The 19943-nt window shown below is 46.3% G+C and overlaps 1 protein-coding gene across 1 annotated transcript in view; it reads right to left on the bottom strand.

Annotated features, from left to right (window-relative positions):
• Positions 1 to 7685: 7685 nt before the first annotated feature.
• LOC142769132 (female-specific histamine-binding protein 2-like) overlaps positions 7686 to 19943 on the bottom strand; it is a 28153-nt gene continuing 15895 nt past the window's right edge. Inside the window, exons 3-5 of the mRNA XM_075872082.1 lie at positions 15247 to 15326; positions 10700 to 10786; positions 7686 to 7973 (exon numbers count right to left, since the gene is read on the bottom strand). Of these exons, the coding sequence (XP_075728197.1) occupies positions 7960 to 7973; positions 10700 to 10786; positions 15247 to 15326 (181 nt within the window). The 3' untranslated portion in view covers positions 7686 to 7959. The remainder of the gene's footprint in view (positions 7974 to 10699; positions 10787 to 15246; positions 15327 to 19943) is intronic.

The following is a 19943-nucleotide window of genomic DNA, read 5'->3' as shown; positions in this document are numbered from 1 at the left end:
CCCTCCTATATCATGATTCGAAAGTACACACAATATATGAACATAGAGGCAACAAGATAAGGAGTCCCGCTGAAGAGTAAAAACACAATAAACGCACGCAACTACACATACAATGCACAACGCAACATGGCAGTAGTTGTTTCAGCAGTGGACTACAGCATGGACCCGAAAAATAAAAATAAAAGTTAGCTACGTTTTCTTTTCGCCTTCGCACTATTTTTCTCTTACACACCTTACGTCACTCTTTCGCGAAAAACAGTCACAAGCAGTTGCTGCAGCAAAAGCCAAGCAATTATAGGTTAATGCAAGCAGTGAACGAAGCAGAAGTGTTTACTTAGAGACTACGTTCTAGCTTTAGTTAACAAATAATTTTTTTAATTCTCTACTCCTCTCTTATTACGCTCGTTAGAGTTTAAACAATTTGGGAACGGCCCAGATGACAGTACTGTGCATAGCTGCACATTTTTCAAAATCTCACTCATGCAGTGAATTCGAATACGTGTAGCAGCACAAAATAAACCTTACGCGAGCGGCGACTGAATTTTCTTGAGCCAAGAAGCAATTTTCTCGCTAACGTGCTGCGAAGCATTCTAAACAGTTTTCTTTCGTGTGAAGCAATCCAGAAAACAGTACGCGAAGAGCGCAAAAAAGACCTCTGCTTCGAACAGTACAATGCCAAATATGTTAGGTTAAGGCATCAATGGCAAGTGTAATTCGCACTTAACCAAGTCTTGATGGCGTTTGTACCTAGCAGCAGCCAAGCTGAGAGACAGACGTAACAAGCAAAGATGACGACGCACTTCGCGAACGTCATCGCACATCTTTCAGAGGTCTCCCTGCTGCTGCCTTTACTTCTTCATTTCCCTAAACGCTCATGAACAAGGAGCGTAACAACGTTGCCATCGAGTCGACGCCATGCGCACTTCCCTCGCTTTCAATTCATTCATGATCCCAGCTGATTTAATCCATGTCCAATCCCGACAATATCGCACAGTACAATCGCAAACAATAAAGACGAATTCAGGCTGCTTTCCAAGTAACAAAAAATTGGGGAACCCTTAAGCTTCGCCTATAGGAGTTGAGCGCGATAGCGAAATCCGGCCTCTATCGCACTCTTCAACCGCTAAGTGCATACTTATTCATGTTTTGTTACATACACATGCACGCACACAAACACGCACAGAGTAGATTGGACCAGCGCGCGCTATTATCGCCGGATGTTTTCGTCATGACACCTGTCAAACAAAATGCGTTAAAGGGGCTCTGAAATACTGTTTCAAGTAACTATGAAATGAATTCACTAGAAGAGCTTATTGCCTCACAGCTTGAACGCCGAAAAAAATTATAGGAATCCATCCAGTGTGAGTGAAGTTACCAAGGTTTGTCGCATGCTGCAATTACAATATATCTTCTCTCGTCGCGACGAAAGCGCTGCAAGCTAATCAGCGAAGGGTGGCAGGGCAAAGAAACTACCGCACCTCATGACTTTGAGCACTTTTTTTTTTCTTTGAATGCGTGACTTTTTCAGTGTGATCGCGCGCGGGCGCGTGAACATGTAGCGACCTCCCGCTGCCATCTCGGTAAGTTGATTTTTCGGTCACAGACGCTCAGACAATTTTTCGCTCACAATCAACGGGGCGGACGCCAGCGGCGGGTTTTCTGCGACTTGAGCTCTTAACCACTATCATGTTGAAACATATAGAGGTGTTATGTGCTATAAAAGGTGCTGTTGTAAATAACTAGTACGCGTGTTTTCTTGAAGCAGTTAGTAATGTGTTGCCGTCTTACGGCTGAGGTGAAGCTGCGTAGCTCCACCGCTTTTGACCCGAGTGACCATTCTGTAAGTTTTATGCGACTCTATGGCTTGAGTTTATAGCCACTGTCAATGACGTAACCCTCTGGTGACGCTGTGGTGGCGCTGTCCCTTAACGGAGGCATGTTGCAGTATGTGGTCTTGTCACGCTGGACTAGCTAGTGACAAGGCGGAAGCTGCGCCGGGTTGTGCGCAGTGTGTCGCCACATGGAGATATATTTTTCTCATTTTACGTTTTCGTTGAACTAACGCCGATTTTGTGTTCCAGCTCCTTTTGCTCACGGTAGTTAATGGGTGCTCCTTCATATTGTTACGGGGAAGATTTATTCACCGAGAGCTGGTCTTGCTAACGGCTTAAAGAGCGCACAGTCAAGCAGGCCAACGGGAGAAGCCCGAGAGTCCAACCCACAACAACCACGTTGTCGTCTTCTTCATTTGGGTGCCAATTCAGCTGTGTCGGGGCGACAGTTCCATACACGTATCATCACCCCGGCCCGTAAGGCACCGTCTCGGTGCCTGTTAAATGAGCGAGTCGGCGTTGCAGGGCTTGAGACGAGAAACGTGGACTACTTCCGTTCTGGGTGTAGCAGCTGATGAGTTTGTGGTAGCGGCAATCTCGTAGGTCACAGGTGTGACCTGACGAATGACTCGGTAGGGCCCAGTGTATCACAATAGTAGTTTCTCGCAGAGGCCAACACGTCGAGATGGGAGCCACAGGAGAACAAGAGATCCCGTAGAAAAAACGGCATCTCTATGTCGACGGTCATAAAGAGACTTCTGTGCTGTCTGCGATGACGATAACCGAGCGCACGGGTGATTTCATCCTGAGCGTACGAGGTGGTGGATGGGCGGTCTGATGAAAGCAGTGTGTCGAGGGGCAGTAAGGGATGACGTCCGAAGAGTACATAAAAAGAGGAGTAGCCCGCTGTTTCATGACGCGACGAGTTATAGGCGAAGGTTAAGAACGGAAGAGCTATGTCCCAATCAGTGTGTTCGGTAGATACGTACAAGGAAAGCATGTCCGTCAATGTGCGGTTTAGGTGCTCCGTAAGGCCGTTAGTCTGAGGGTGGTAAGATGTGGTGAAGTTGTGACGGGTAGCACAAGATCGGAATAGATCATCAACCACATGAGATAGAAAGTAGCGACCACGGTCTGTGAACAGGTGAGTCGGAGCGCCATGCTGGAGAATAATGTCGTACAGCAGGAAGTCGGCAACGTCGGTTGCGCAGCTGGTTGGTAGCGCTCCAGTGATTGCATACCGAGTGGCATAGTCTGTGGCCACTGCAATTCATTTATTTCGAGTTGTAGAAATAGAAAAGGGACCTAGAAAGTCCAACCCCACTCAATAAAATGGCTCGGCTGGAACTTCAATAGGTTGAAGTAGACCGGCAGGGGGAGTCGTAGGCTTCTTTCGGCGCTGGCAGAGGTCACAAGATGCGACGTAATGGCGAACAGAGCGGTACAGACCCTTCCAGAATACTCGTCGTCGAATGCGATCGTAAGTTCTGGAGACTCCTAGATGTCCAGAAGTTGGAGCGTCGTGGAATTGTCGCAGAACATCCTTTCGCAGGTGATGCGGAACGACGAGTAAACGTTCCGCTCCGTCGGGGTGTAAGTTGTGGCGGTAAAAAACGTTGTCTTGAAGCAGGCATCTGCTAAGAGAAGGGTCAGCATAACGCGATTGAAGACGGTCAATGATGGTGAGCAGCGATGGATCTCGGCGCTGTTCGTCAGCCACGTTCAGCAAGTCAGTGATGGCTAAAACGTAGGCATCGGATTCCAAATCAGTGGAGCTAGGTGGATCAACGGGGTGCCGGGATAAGCAGCCAGCATCGCTGTGCAGCTTTCCAGATTTGTAAACAACCGAGAACGTGTACTCCTGTAATCGAAGTGCCCATCGGCCGAGTCTTCCTGTAGGGTCCTTATGCGTCGACAGCCAGCAAAGCGCATGATGGTCCGTGATAACGGCGAACGGACGTCCGTATAAGTACGGACGGAATGTCGCAATAGCCCTAAAGAGGGCTTAGCGTTCCCGCTCAGTGATGGAATAATTTTGTTCCGCTTGCGACAAAAGACGGCTAGCGTAGGCTATCACACGAATGTTGCCATTCTGTATCTGAGCGAGTATAGCACCAATGCCATGGCCGCTTGCATCGGTGCGAAGCTCTGTTCGAGCCGCTGGATCAAAATGAGCCAACCGAGGTGGTAATGTGAGGGTGGTAATTAGTGACGCGAAGAAATGTTCTTGGTTCCTTCCCCAAAAAAAGGCCACACTCTTTTCGAGGAGATCCATGAGGGGCCTAGCAATATCTGCGAAGTTGAAGACAAAGTGGTGGAAGTATGAGCAGAGCCCAATAAAACTGCGAACTTCTTGTGTGGAACGCGGAACCGGGAATTCTCGGACTGCACAGACTTTGGCAGGGTCGGGTTGAACACCATTGGCATCAACAAGGTGGCCAAATAGATTGATCTGCTGACGTCCAAATGAGCATTTCAATCAATTCAGTTGGAGACCAGCGCAACGAAAAACGTCAAGAATTGCCGAGAGACGAGACAGGTGGCTTTCGAAGGAGGGCGAGAAAACTATTACAACATCCAGATAGCAAAGGCAGGTCGACCATTTGAAACCGCGAAAAAGAGAGTCCATCATACGTTCAAAAGTAGCCGGGGCACGGCACAACCCAAAAGGCATGACCTTGAATTGGTAAAGGCCGGCGGGTGTGATGAATGCTATCTTCTCGCGGTCGCGGTTGTCGACCGAAATTTGCCAGTATCCGGATCGAAGGTCAAGGGACGAGAAATAGTTGGCGCCGTGGAGGCAGTCGAGCGCGTCATCGATTCGGGGTAAAAGATAAACGTCCTTCTTGTTGATCTGATTCAGGTGGCGATAGTCGACGCAAAAGCGCCAGGTGTTGTCCTTATTTTTAACTAGGACCACAGGGGAGGCCCAAGGACTCCATGAAGGCTCATTGACGTCTTTACTCAGAATTTTCTCGACCTCCGTCTGCATTACTTGGCGCTCAGCATGTGACACGCGATAAGGGTGTTTGTGGAGTGGACTGGCGTCGCCGGTGTCGATGCGGTGGGTTACGGCACTTGTGCGGCCCAGGGGATGGTCGTCGACGTCAAAGATATCCAGGTAAGAAAATAGAACACCCCGGAGCGCCGCAACTTGGGAAGGTAAGAGGTCGCTGTATATAATTTTGTCAAGCAACGCCTTATTTTGCGACGTGATGACAGGTTTCGCCATGATCTTAGTGTCAGGTGTAAAAGAACACTTCGAACATTCATCAAGGCTGGAAAGATCGGCTAAAGTGATGCCTTGGGGAAGCACTTGGGTCGACGTAGAGAAGTTCAGATTTGGAAGTAGCACGGTGTTGCTAGTAACAACCACTATAGTATGTGGTAGTGCGATGTGGTGCGTAAGGGTCAAATCAATGAGGGGAGCTACCAGAGTCTCCATCAGGAACGGACAGGAAGGGCGACAGAGGAATGTACATAGCAGCCTGGGGCAGTAGCCGTAGAGACTCCATGGATCGTAGCCGAGTGCGACTTGAAGGAGTGAAATCTGAGCACAAAGGCAATTCGAGCCGTAAGATACCGGTAGAACAATCGATTAGGACGGAGTAGGCAGTTAAGAAGTCAATTCCAAGGATGACTTCGTGTGGGCAAGCATCGAGGACTGCGAAGAGAACGGAAGTGTGGTGGCCAGCAACAGTAACACGGGCAGTGCACATACCAAGCACCGATGTTCGACTTCCGTTGGCAACACGAACACTAGAGAACATAGCTCGTGTGAGAACCTTTTTCAGGCGAGATCGTTATGTAGAACTCATAACAGATACTTGGGCACCAGTGTCAATTAGAGCAGTAACGGCGTGGCCATCAACGAACACCTGAAGTAAATTGCGTCTTGAATTTGTAGCCGGTTGAGGGTTTTCGTTCCGAGTCGTCAATGCAGCGCCACCTCCAGGAGCTGCACTCGTCAGTTTCCCGGGGAATGGCCAGAATAAGCCGGTGACGGAGAGCGGCGGCGTTGAGGGGAGCATTACGGCCGACCCTGAGGTGACGGCGAGCGGCTAGACCAGTTTCTTTGGGCGACGACGTCAGCGTAGGACAGTTCGGAGCGTGAAAATGAACGGTGAGCTGAAGGGTCCAGAGTATGGTCATGCGGAAAACCGGGTTGGAAATAGTGTCCACGGTCCTGACGGCGATCGACATTACGAAAGCTTCGCCGGACATACCACCTGTTGCGGCAATGGCGGGAGATGTGCCCAACTCGAGAGCAAGAAAAGCAGATGGGTCGATCATCGTGCGTGCGCCACTCAGATGGATTTCGGTAGCGTGGTGAAAACCGAGGAGTCGAAGCTGCCGCAGCGACAAGTGGAGCAGAGTGGTGGTCAGCGTTGTGGACGGGAGTGCTCACGGGCTGCGGCATAAGTCTGGCGGGCTGGGGAACCTGGACGCTCAGGTTAGCAAACTCCTGACGTACGACAGCTTGAATAAGCGAGACTGTTGCCCAGTTGTCTTGCGCAGGGGGCTGATAGGAAGTGGGTGCCATGGCTTCCAGCTCCTGGCGAACAATCCTTGCGATATTGGCAGGAGGCGCAAGTGAACGGGGCGCTGCAGAATTCTCGCAAGACGAAGTCGCAGCAGTGTTTGGTAGTCTCGCGATGTGGTGGGTGATTCGCCTGCATTTAGCTTGCTCAAATCGCCGGCTTTCAGATATGATGGAGTCAACAGTGGTGCAGTTCTTGCACATTAGTATGTTGAAAGCATCATCAGCAATGCCTTTCAACACGTTGCTGATCTTGTCCGCCTCGGACTTGTTTTTGTCAGTCTTGCACAGTGCCAGTACGTCTTGGATGTCCGTGACGTACGACTCCGTCTATGATTGAGCCCGCGACGCGAGTTCCTGCCTGGCTGCCATCTGACAAACAACTGACCGACCGAACAAATCACAAAGCTTTTGCTTGCATGTGTCCCAGCTGGTTAATTCTTCTTCATGCGTCTCATACCAGGCGCGTGCCGTACCCCGTAGGTAGAATAGAATAATTGCCAGCATAAGCGTTTCGTCCCACCTGTAGTGTTTGCGGACGTGCTCGAATAATGCGAGCCATTCTTCGACGTTTGAGCTGTCCATTCCAGAAAACGTGCCAGGGTCGAGAAGATGGGGGGGAATCACAGGTGATGGAGCCGGTGCGGATGGCGAGGCCTGAGTGCCAGTTTCAGGCATCGCGGCTGGACAAAGCTGGCGTCCACCTCGGAGTTCCAGAGCCGGGTTGTGTGAAGACCCAGCACCTTCCACCAAAAGATGTTACGGGGAAGATTTATTCACCGAGAGCTGGTCCTGCTAACGGCTTAAAGAGCGCACAGTCAAGCATGCCAACGGGAGAAGCCCGAGAGTCCAACCCACAACAACCACGTTGTCGTCTTCTTCATTTGGGTGCCAATTCAGCTGTATCGGGGCGACAGTTCCATACGCGTATCAATATCTCTTTTGAAGCAGCTGCTGTGGGTGTGCAATAATTTAACGTCTTTGCAGGAATATGGCTTCAAGAATATAACCGCCATAGAAGAGGAAGCTGCCGAGGCCACAATTTTATCTTCCTATTTTCGTGTGTGAAGTCAAGAACTATGACCACTAGACGACCATGGTGGGAGAACTTTTACAGTTTTACCGCAAAACGAGCGCGGCGGTTTAAGACAAGGCACATGGATTACTTGTGAGTTTGCACAACATAAAGTTCTCGCGCTCTAAATGTAGCAACATGTAGTCGTACTGAGTTCATAGTGTTGAGTTCATATTGTGTCGAGGGTCAGAACATGACCGAAAAAGTTCTGTTAATTGACAGCAGACGATACGCCACGTTTCTGATGTAGAACGCTTTATTTTCTAGCAGTTTCGCCCATAATTCGCAACGGCATCAATATAACCAGAAGCAGGAGACAAATTGCATTATAGACACCACTTCAATCACTTAATACACACGTTGACGATTACACGTTTCAACTTCGAATGCACGGTGTTCCAAAGTTAATAGTCATGGCACTCGTCGGGATAAACGCTCCGTATTTCTTTGCCCGCCGCATACTCATTAAATTTCTCCAGACATGTCTCTTTGAAGCCCTTCTACTCATTAGTTCACAGCTCGTAACCTGGAATAAAATACATGTTAGGAAGAAAGTTAGACATTAGCACAGATAATTTCTTTGAACTCAAAATCTATTCTTGTATCAAGTGGTGGACAAAGTAACATTTTACAACTAAGGGAAAGAGGAAAATAGCTTTGTTGTAGAGTTCACTTTTGTTGTGACTTCATCCCGTCGCATGTTTTAGACATCACACTGATCAAAATTTAATTCATGTCTAAATTCTGAATTACCACTTGTTATAATTCCGCAGGAAAATCGCACTACAGACTATTTTATTGGCAGCTCAGTAACAGTACGACGATTTGTTATTTCAATATTTTCGCGATTAGAGTTTAGAATGGGGAAAGGAGAACACCATCTATTTCAATTTTTACCATTATTTCTTGTAATTGGGCTTCTCCAAGATCTCAAAACATAATAATGAGTAATGTCCATAGTGCGCTGTTCGGGATCTCTTGCTAATGCGCTCTGCCATCACTTTCTATGTTTTTTATCGTTTGAAAAAAAAATCAGTTCTATAACCACCTAAGTAATATATTCAAAGTACTTGCTCGGTAACACAGTTTAATTGTCTGAATTTTTCGATTTCTGGGGTTCGCATGCCGAAGTGACTATTACTGAATCAACAAGGCCTCCTTCGTAAATGATATGCAAATGCAATGCATGTTTTGGGTGTTCGACATCGATTTGACCTTCAATGTAGTGAGTGTATAATGATATGAACTGCGCATTTTAGAAGTGAAGCTCCTTAAGGCCTGGGTCTGTACATCCTCTGAGGTATGTAGTTGTAGTAGTAGTAGTAGGTAGCCAATCTAGTTTAGTTCTTGCAGTGTTCACTAGATGACGGTAGTTGATGCGCGATGGTATATAACTAGTAGCGGTACTTGTAGTTGATGAAGAGATTCGATATGTTATAAAACTAGGTGGTGGTACCTGTAGTTGATAATGAAAGATGCGAGCTGTTATAATAGGAATGATATCACATATGGCACGTTTCATTGGCGGAAGGCGATCGTTCGATTTAGTGTGGCGATGTACGCTAGGGGGAGCCTTCTAATAAAATATGTTCGCTGTGTGCGCACCGTAAAGCTGCACGACACCGCTACCAAGACCCTGCTGTACGAAAGCGAGAGGCCCAAGCGGCACGATGTGCACACACAGCGTTTCTCATGTCTTTAAATGATGATCTTCCCGGTGAATTACACGGAAGATTCACGGTTTATTGATGATTCTCTTCTGAGCTTCGCCCATTCATCATCATTCACCCCGTGCGTATGCTGTGATTTTTTGTGCACGTATGGCAGGGGCAGACTGCACCATCCGCTGTCACAAGGAGTATTATAAAAAAAGAAAATCAATCCCTATTCAAGTGCGTGATTCTGAAAATTCCCATTCAGAACGCACGTCTATACCTAAATCTAGCCATCTGATTTCACTTTCTTTCAAACACAACAGCACACCAGTGTATATGCTGTGTAAATTCTGTAAAAAAATTAAAGCTAAAAGTCACAGTTTCACGCATAGGCGAAGAAATGAACGCGAAAAAACAAACTGGAATGTCACAAGAAGAATGCGAAAAAGACCAAAGCCTCGAGAGTCCTGCTCACGAACAAATGACGCACAAACCCAACACAAACAGGACAAGAATGAACGTTTGCAGCTCGACACTAACGTGCTGTTCAAGCAAGAATGGCACACGCAACACACTCACAGGGTACCGACAAGACTATCGCGAACTAGCAACTGTCTTCATTTGTACGAGATCAGCGCACTCGCAAGGGCGTCTCCCCACCGCGGGGCAAAGTAAACGTGGGATAGGAGGGCTTGAGCGCGCTAATCGCAACGAGTAGGGCAGCACGTGCCCCGTTTGTGCCACTTCATTGGCAATGATAACATGTTCCTGAGATGCAAGTACTGGCTGTAGTTTTAGCAGCGCTAAAGGCGTGTTGACAGCGAGTGCGGAACATGCAAGCGAAAAGCGGATTTTCGAAGCGGTGAGGCGGCGAGCGCTCGATTGTTCTCACCGGTCGCGTTGCCTTCTCCCCGTTCTGCCGCGGGCACGCGACAATCCACCAATTAACGGTGGGTGTGTCGCCATCTTGCGGCACTACGCGATACTGCGCGCGCGCGTCTTGGGTGCTGACTGGCTGCGGCCAAAGCGGCCAACCTTTCTGAGAGGACGAAATCTGTCCTGGCGTCCTCCTCCCGAGAACCGACTGCGAATTCTCCGCTTTTGCGAATAATCCGCGCACGCTTTCCGGATCCACAATTCTGCTTTCCGGATTCGCGCTTGGTGTAAACTTGCCTTAGGTGGTGTATATCAATATGTTTCTGTTTGGAAGTTGAATGATATACCAGTCGTGGCTCAGCCATTATATCCGCCTGCTGCGGAGCTGAGGTCACTCGTTCGATTCCGCGAGCCTAGAGGACTTTTCTGAGTTACGTTTCCTTGTGGCTTTCATAGATATACAGGTGCATATACTTGGCGTGATGGCAGAAACAAACGGCGACGCAAAGAAAAATGAGCAGATGTGGTGCACAATTTTCCTTTCAAAATAACAGCATCTCGACAAGGTAGATGTGCATTGGAGAGCTGAAGGGAATGTTTAGAATGTATTATTTCAGGTACAATTTGCATTGTCTTCGTAGAACTGCCTATTACTTGAACGTGAGACGATTTCCACTTTGAAAACGTCAGGCGGTTGCAGTGTAGTCTGTTAGTTACATACCTTCAGTCCTTCCGTCTGTGCCAGGAATATAGGTTACATAGCAGCCTTCATCAGAGAATGCAACGATGTCCGTGTATTCTCGCTCATCTAAGGAGGACATGGACAAAAATGTAGTTTGTGTAACTTGGAAACAACGTATACACGTGCATATTTTCTCGATAGTAATGATCGTTCATTAGCAGGTGGAAGTACACGTTCAAAACACACGAAAATAAAGTTTATACTCTTTCGAGCCTTTCCGTTTTTGGACTAATGTTATCTTCGGAATTGAGTACAGAGGCATCGTGGTTAAGGTGAAAATCTGGCCATGTCCTGTTAGTACTTTGAGCAGGCCTGTGAAGTTGTGCATGCCCGAAAATATTTTAACCGCTATCCCTCCTAAAAAGAGCACATATAGATTTGATCAGTTGATAGTGAGGTATGACATCTCAAAACCACGATACGTGCACCCTAATACCAGCATACTGGCCGACAGAATTTTTGCTTCCATGGAAAAGGCAGCCGCCGTAGCCGGCATTCGATCACGCAACCTGCGGGTCAGCAGCCGAGCACCTTAGCCACTAGGCCACCGTGGTGGGGCAGGATCGCCCATAAGCAAGTGCAAAATAAGGAACAGGTGTAGATTAGTCGGTGGTAAACGTTGGTTCTTTATTCCTAGTTTCTTCCTAGAAAGATTTGTTTTATAAATTCTACACGTGTTTCAATATGTTTGCATCGTAACTTTGATTAAGTTGTTTATTTTAATATAGGAAACAATGCACAGCATGAAAATTAGGAAAGTTTCATTTCACATACATATGAATTTGCTGTATATTAGTGTAGGCGACATGTAAATTTTGTGTATTTTCCGTCGATAAGGCACCACCACAACATGAGCTTGACAAATGGTTGAAGTCTACTTTGTCCTTTCACGTAAAATACGCGTTCATTGACCACTTACGTCTTATTTGTAACAAAACGTGAAAAAGAGAAACCTATCACGTCTCCCATAGTGTTATTGTATACGTACAACAAGAGCGGTGTTCCATACGAACGCAGTTATCTGTAACAGCATCTCCTGCCTTGGAATGGACCCTTATAGGGTTCTTTATACAAAAGTGTCCTTAAAAACGTGAAAACCCTTTTGTTGTGTTTAGCACGTTTTGTCAGGCCCACAGTCGCAGAAGGCAGAATACAGGCTAAGAAACTGTTGGAGAGTGTATTAATAAATCAATTAGGTTGGTATAAAAATGCACGCAAAACTTTTATGCAAGCACAGCAACTATTTCCAGAGCAGCTTTTGCCTCAAGCAGATATTACCATAAGCGTTGGCAGAAATGTGATGAGAAAGATCAGATGGAAAAATCACTCAAAGATGCAGCCAGATAATACGAATGCAGTGGAAAGGTGAATGTTATTACCACAGGCCAATGTGCAGTTGCGAGATACTTTTTCTAAATACGCCAATCTTTCATGGGATACTTCAATGCGAAAATTTTAAACTGTCTGTCTTTCTGTTTGCCGATTTTCCTGTCTGTCAACCAAAACGGCTTGCATCTTTGCAATTTATTCCGTTTCTTTAATTCTGAAATACAACCCCATCTGCTGCGTCCATGAATATTGCTAGGGCTTCTGCATACGCCCTTGGGTGCGGCCCCGCCACGGTGGTCTAGTGAATAAGGTACTGAGCTGCTGATCCGCAGGTCGTGGGCCCGATTCCCTGCTTTGGCGGCTGCATTTTAAATGAAGGAAAAAATGTTGTAGGCCCCTATGCTCGAATTTGGGTGAACGGTAAAGCTAGATTCACAAGCGAGGGCGAAATCCCGCTGCTCCTTAGAGTAACATAAATCGACAAGAGTGCTCACTCGGGCCAAAAAGGGGCTGAGCTACGCAGCTTCACCCCAGCCATAAGATGGCAGCACATCACTTATTGCTTCAAGGAAACACGCGTACTAGTTATTCACTACAGTACCTTTTCGAGTGCGTTGTACGACTACGTGTTTTTTCGTATGTGATAGTGGCCTGAATCCGTCGTTATCGCCTGCGATTGTGCAGTGCGATAACGTCGGGCTGGGATTAGGCAAGCATCGGACGCGATAGAAGCGCGCATGATGTCGACGCGACGTCAACGTTGTCATGCTCCGCGTTCATGAGTATATGCGGCAATGAAAAAGTGCGGGCAGCAGCAAGGATATGCCATAAAAATGTGCGATAACGTGCCTGGCGTGCGTTATGGTCTTCGCTTGTTTCGGCAACCTCCCAGCTTGGCTGCTGGTATGTACCAATGCCATCAATATTATGTTAAACGCCTATTGCATGTGTCCTTGATGGCCTATCCTAACGTTTCTGACATAGTGCTATTAGGCGAAAAGATAATTTTTATGCTCTTCACTTCGCGTGCCATTTTCGTTAATTGCTTAACACGAAAGAAAATTGTCAGGAATGCTTCGCAGCACGTTTGCGAGAAAATTGTTTCTTGGCTCAAGAAATTGAGTCTCCGCTCACGTTGTTAGGTTTTCGATGAGCCGCTACATGTATTAGAATTCACTGCATGAGTGAGACTTCATAAAAAGTTCAGCTATGATCAGTATCGTTGCCTTTGCCGTTCGCAAATAGCTTGAAGCGCTAACGAGCGCAATAAGAGAAAAGCGGCGAATCTAGAAAAATGTTTGCTAGCTAAACCTAGGACGTAACTTTGAGCAAATGCTCCTGCCTTGTTAGCGGCTTGCATGACAACTCAAATTGCTTCGTTTTTGCTGCGGCAACTGCTCGAGGCCATTTTTCGCGAAAGAGCGATGTAAAATGTGCAAGAGTAAACTAGTGCGAAAGTGGAAAGCAAAACCTAGCCAACATTTTTCTTTTCTTTTCTCAGTTCATGCCGAAGTCAAGCACGAAGGCAACTACTGTCATGTCACGTTGTGCACTGTATGTGTAGTTCTGTGCGTTATTTGCAGTTTTATATTTCTACAGTTTTTGTTATATTGTTGCCTATGATCGATATGTGAGGTTTAACGTTCCAAGACCACTATATCATTATGAGAGACACCATGTTGAAGCGCTCCGGAAATTTGGACCACCTGGGGTCCAAATTGCCGGAAACTTGGGGTTCTTAAACATGTGCCCATATCTGAGCACAGGGGCGTACAACATTTCTGCCTCAGTCAGAAATGCAGCCGCCGCAGCCGGGATTCGATCCTGCGACCTGCAGGTCAGCAGCCGAGTACCTTAGCCACTATAGACCACCGCGGCGGGGCTATTTTTGCCTATTTGTTTATTCTTTGTGTGTATTTAGATTCATCATATGGCAGATGAATTTTCGCTTCTCACAGTGCAATGTACCCTTATTTGTGCCTGCGTTTATCAAACAATAAAAAGAAGGCAGGTGCATACCAAGAATACCACTTAAGATCAAAGTTTTAGCTCCTCCAATGATTCTCATGTTTTAATTAGGTCCTCACTTGGCCTTTTATATTATTCTATGACTGCTCAACTGACCGAATAGTCACGTGATTAGTTTAATTCGACGCAGCAGCGGAGACGTCATATGCACACATCCGGAGCTACCCTCGCAGAATCTTCTTGCATACTCTCGACTCCTATGCTTATGCAGCGTGCTTATGAAACCAAACAACGGTCGCCTCTTCCACTGTCATGCGAAACATATTTGGTCGTTGCCGCAAAACTAAAACACGTGGTCTTTAGGCCAGCTACCCGCTTCATACCCACGCCCATCGGACCAATGTTGAGAGATTTGACTCTAAATCCTCTTGATCGAGGGCAGACGACCGTGAAACGGATGGATAGAAATAGCTGTCACACATGTCCATCCGTGCCGTGAGCGGAGGAGAGTGGATGAAGCGAGAAAGGCAAGCTTCGATGACGTGCCCTTCACGTTATGCGCTGTCCGCTGCGAAAATATTTTCTCCGTTCATTCGTGTGAATCCACCTTGGAGAACCCCAGGTGGCTCAAATTTCAGAAGCCCTCCACTACCGTGTCTCGCATAATCATATGGTGGTTTTGGAACGTAACACCCCACTCATAAATGATCAATAGTCTTGCGCAGCATTTATTAAAAACCAAATGTTGCGCATAAGTGAGACATAACATCAACACGTCCAAAAACTTGGCGTGTTTCTTTGGGTTATAAATGTCATACATAAGAAACTCTAAGGAGGGTAGCGTTTATCACGCTAAGCTGACAACGCAACACTATGCACGAAAATGCGACTATTTTCTGCGCTTTCTTAATACTATACAGTGGTGGCACCTACCTGCTGCGCGTATCAATGCAGTTTACCGTCTCCAGAATAATATTCACTAATTTTCTCGCGCGAAACATGAAGTAAATAATTAATTGACTGTCCCCAGATGGCGACTAACGTCAATCGACGACATTTGCAGTGAAGCATGCAGATACAGGGCCAATTGTTTTAAATTTCGCGTTTTGTGGTTCTCTAACTCACCTGTGCAAATACAAAAACTTCTGAAGGCTTGGGGCAGTTATGTGGTCACTCAAGTTTCACAAATTCAGCTAGGAATTAAGGGGTGACAGCAAAGCAAAACTTACCCTGTGTCTTGTAATTCAGGGCATTTTCCTTGTTGTAACCATACATCTTAACAGCAGTCACTGTTTCATAATGACCATCGCTGAAAGTTTTGCCGAAGTGTGCAGATGTTAATTCAGTCTCAGTTACGAGACACAAAAAGTCGGACACGAATGCCCGTGTGAGACACTTGGTCATTCGTGACCAAATTCACATCTTTTTATTAAGTAAGAGTCACTGAAGTTTTTCATTGAAACTTCTAGAGAAAGATTGTATTGACTGATAAAAAGTAATACATTGCTTTCCCCGAAAATAGTGTAGGGCTTATTGTGCTACTATACAAAATGTTCTTCGCCGTTTCATCCCAGATATTTCTGGTATACCTACTCATTTATTACAAAGATGATAGGCATGCCACCCCCATTACGTGCGGCATCTGGCACCTGAGATGAACATAAATTTTCGAGCGTATTGTTCCTTAATAACTCAGGCCAATTCGTTACACCTCGAACAATTAAGGTATTGAGTACAACAATCATTCATTCTTCACGAGATATTAGTAGACCTATAAACTAGCTCTTCACACTTTTATCAATTCAAAAAACTGCGGCTACACCGCAATAATCTCGCAAAAACTAAATGAAGTAAGAAACCTGGAGGTCTTTCTAGTTATGTGTTCTTTCATTTCTCACTGTGTGTCTACATATTTTTTTCTTGATCTTTTTGTTTTTCCTTCCCCAAGGCGCCTATTTTGCATCTGTCTACTCGTCGCTTTCTTTTTTGTTCTAAGTTTCTGCATATGTATTTCTTTCTGTCTTGCTTTTATCTTCTATCTCTCTTCCAATTGCTATATTTCTTGTGTTTTTTTCTTCTTACTTTTATTCTTTCATTTGTTTATTCGTTATTCTTTTTCTTTTTTCCTTCTTGTCACCCTGCAATCTCTCGTTTTTGCCTGTCTTCTCTCCTTAAACTCCCACCTCCCGCCCATTTAAATCATACTACACAGAGCTATGCTATACTCAGCTAGCGCGTTTTGATAGCCGAGTTGTTCCGGCGCTCGCACTTGAATTATGCGGACACTTAGACTCCCACCTCGTCAGAGGATCATTTAGACCGAAAATTTTTTTCTTTTCCTTTCATTCTGCCTCTCCCTCTTTCTCTGTGTCATCAATTCAGAACGCTTCGTTTTAGCGAAAGCAAGTGATCACGTAAGTTAGTGAAGCAAGTGATGACGTAAGTTATTGAAGCAAGTGTTGACGCAAGCGTGTGATGAAACTCCGTCATCTTCTCTTTAGTATGACTACTACTCTCACACACACCAACACAATCTGCATTGGTTGTCTCATCCTTCACATATAATCACGCCGCTAGGTGCATGTGTTCTGAGAACAAAGAAACATACGTAGAAGAGGGCGACTTGTAACGCTTTTTTAGTGCCTGTTGATCAGCCCAAAAGTACGCATCCAACTCTGATATGCCTCCTTTGAGATGCCTAGGGCAATCAGCTCTTTCACCTTGCGCCACCGTCGAGCTAGAATCTTGCTCTGGTTGGTGCTAAACCTGACTTTAGGATCAAAATCACACGTGCCTGCTTGCCAAAACCAAACTCTAGCACTACAGTGATGCCGGCAGAAGGCATACATTCATTTAGGTTTCAATGAAGGCTAATGAGAAAACGACATGCGCACTGAAAATGATCGACCAACGCTAGGCTGCACTTTCAGTGCGAAAAGCTATGCTTCCTGCTGGTTGCTTTTTTAACACAAAACCGTTTCACGCCGGTGTAAACCACGGCTGCGCCGCCGTATTTCTGTGGCCGATATTACGTTCTAAATATTTGCTAAGGCATTCCAAAGAGAAAAACGAAAAGGAAAGGTTCTGTTAGGCGGCATCTAAACAGCGACCTCACAATTCGCAGCACATGGATCTAACAAGTGAGCCATGCAGCGTATGTTGCAAAGCGCCCTAACGCGAAGCCGTTTATACAACCGATACACCGTTTGGGGATCGTCTGAGCTCTCTACCTTTGGCGCGTTTTCATTGTCAGCAGCGAGATGGCGCAGCGTGCTCGCGTTGAGTAAGGTGCGTCTATGTGACGTATGAAGATAGCGATTGTTTGTAGAAGTAGAGGAAGAAGTGCAGAACGGAATAAACATGGTGTATGCGCCAGGCCACGTCACCCATTCATCGTAGCATCACACGAGTCGACAGGATGAAGACCTGGCGGCCACTTCATCAACCAGCCACCATCTTCGAACGTCTCAGCAAGACGCAGTGACCGAACGTGGACCACGAAAGTACATCCCAACACTACACCAAGACCAGCATCATGACAGCACCATCAGACGACCTTTACATCCCCAAGCACACCGGATCAGCGGACGACGGACCCGTACAGGACTGGTTCAACCTTTTCGAGCTCCACGCCGCCGCTGCATCCTGGTCGGAACCGGAGATGATCACCGACTTCACTGATTACATCTCAGGTGAGGCATTCGAGTTTTACCTCACCCACATCTTCGAGAACGATGAGTCTTGGCAAAAGATAAAAGAAGAAATGATCATCTGGTTTCAAGACTATAATCAAGATTCGGTTAGAATCTGCCATATCGATGCATTCAAATTCAGTAATCACATTCATACGCAGCCTTCACGCATTCGAGCACAGAGCAGAAGTTTACAATTCCCGTCAGGCGAAGTCAGCCATCTGCTCATAGAAAGACATCCGAGCCGTTTTTCTGCAAGGCCCAACCTTCCACTTGGTTTCGCATCTGCACAAATATCGCCAACGCTAACTTCTTCCATGCAAAACACAAATCAAGACAATATTCAAGCACCCAGTGTACTTTACTCTTCATCTTGCTTACGTAAGCCATCATATGGTTCTGTGCCAAGTAGCTCGTCTGGTGCTCGTCACTCTCATCGCACCCCTCAAGATATCGCCACATACGCAACAGACCACCTGAAATATCGGCCAAATAACTTTTCAAGCCACTGCCATTCCGAAAGCGGTTGTACTTCAGGAACGCTTGGCTCAATTCTCCCGCAAAGAAACAAACATACGGAATCGGAACCACGTCAAGCCATGTTTGCGGTGATGTCATCCTCAGGAACCGGAACAACCGAAAGTCGAAGCAGTACGGAGTCACTATTGTATGCAAGTCTCGCCGATGAAAACGAAAATGTATCTACTGCTTTCCTTTACACAAATCTTGCTTGCATCCCACTCGTAAATAATGCTGGCACTACCAACAGCGTCTCCTTATTCAACGACAATGACCACCCGCAATTTTCTGATCACCATCACCTAATCAAGAAAAGACGACGACGAATGAAAACTTCAACGGAAGCACGCTCCCAACTTGAACGACTTAAAAAATTAAGAACTTTGATCCAAGGGCCGTTTCAAGAAAAAAGACGTTTCATGATGAAGGAACATCGTCACAGACGCTCTCTGCGTCAGCAGTTGCACAGACGACAACACCACAGAAAACGCCCATTAATACGCGGAGCAACTTCTTGCACGCCGCCAGCACACAGGCATTTAGCCGTCACCATCTCTCAAAAAGCATGCATACTAGATACAATGCATCTGTCGCAGCCACGACTCAGAATCCAACGCATTAGGCATCCAACCTTCCAACGCTACAAGGACTCCCAACCTTCTTCGTTTTTCGCTACTATCCAGGCTGTGTCATCATCATTTTCCACGTCGAATGCATGGTTATGCTCTCCAGAACGCAACAGCCAACCTCGCCCACCTGAGGTCTCCTAGATCTCACTGGACTGCCTTCCCTGTGAATGTTTTTGTGCAAGTGCATGGAACTGCCGTGTTACATGGAACTACTCTATTTTATGATATTTTTTTCCTATGATGAGACACTACTTGTTCATGCTTCATAGTTTGTAGCTCACGCATTCTTTCGGGGGGAGGGGGAATCATGTGACGTATGAAGATAGCGATGGTTTGTAGAAGTAGAAGAAGAAGTGCAGAACGGAATAAACATGGCGTATGCGCCAGGCCACGTCACCCATTCATCGTAGCATCACATCTATATGTGCGCGCCTTCGCTTCTAGGTTGTAGACATCTTTTGAAAGACTGCGTGCCACCAGGCAGCCAAATTGGTTCAAAAGTATCGCGCAGTGCGCGAAGCTTAGCGCGGTAACGGTGCTGTAAACACGTTGTTCTTGACGTATTTATATCAGCTTATCGCCAGTACGACAGGCTCTGTGCCATTGTTTACTCGTACACACGCGAAAAGCCAGAGAATAATTTGCTTGCCTTGTAACTGAGAGCGAAGAAAAAAATGGGAAGTGCAAATGAAACAGGACGGGTGGCATCCGACCAACCGCGCGAATGTATGCGATAATAGTTTTTGACTCGCCGAACGTTTGGCTGTGAATTTTCTAATCGCCGGCAGTGAGATACTGTTAAAGAAATTATTGTAGCTTGTCTTTCTACAGCTGCATCACACAAGGACCGCGTGAAGCTGCTTTGAAAGTTGTTCAGATTTGCTTTATGCTTTGTGGAATGAATAAATGCTTCCGCTACCTTGCCGGAGATTTTGGATAAGCTTGGGCAAGATAAGTTATTTAGAGCTCATGCTAAATAAATAAGCTTAATCCAAGCAACCAATAATAATCTATGCAAATAAATTCTGATCGATACTCATTGATACAAATTAGGCCGCCACATTTAACCTGGGTAGCATTAGGAAA

The sequence above is a fragment of the Rhipicephalus microplus genome, chromosome 8 (assembly GCF_043290135.1).
Source record: "Rhipicephalus microplus isolate Deutch F79 chromosome 8, USDA_Rmic, whole genome shotgun sequence".
NCBI lineage: Eukaryota > Metazoa > Arthropoda > Arachnida > Ixodida > Ixodidae > Rhipicephalus > Rhipicephalus microplus.
This window is presented reverse-complemented; position numbering and strand designations above follow the sequence as displayed.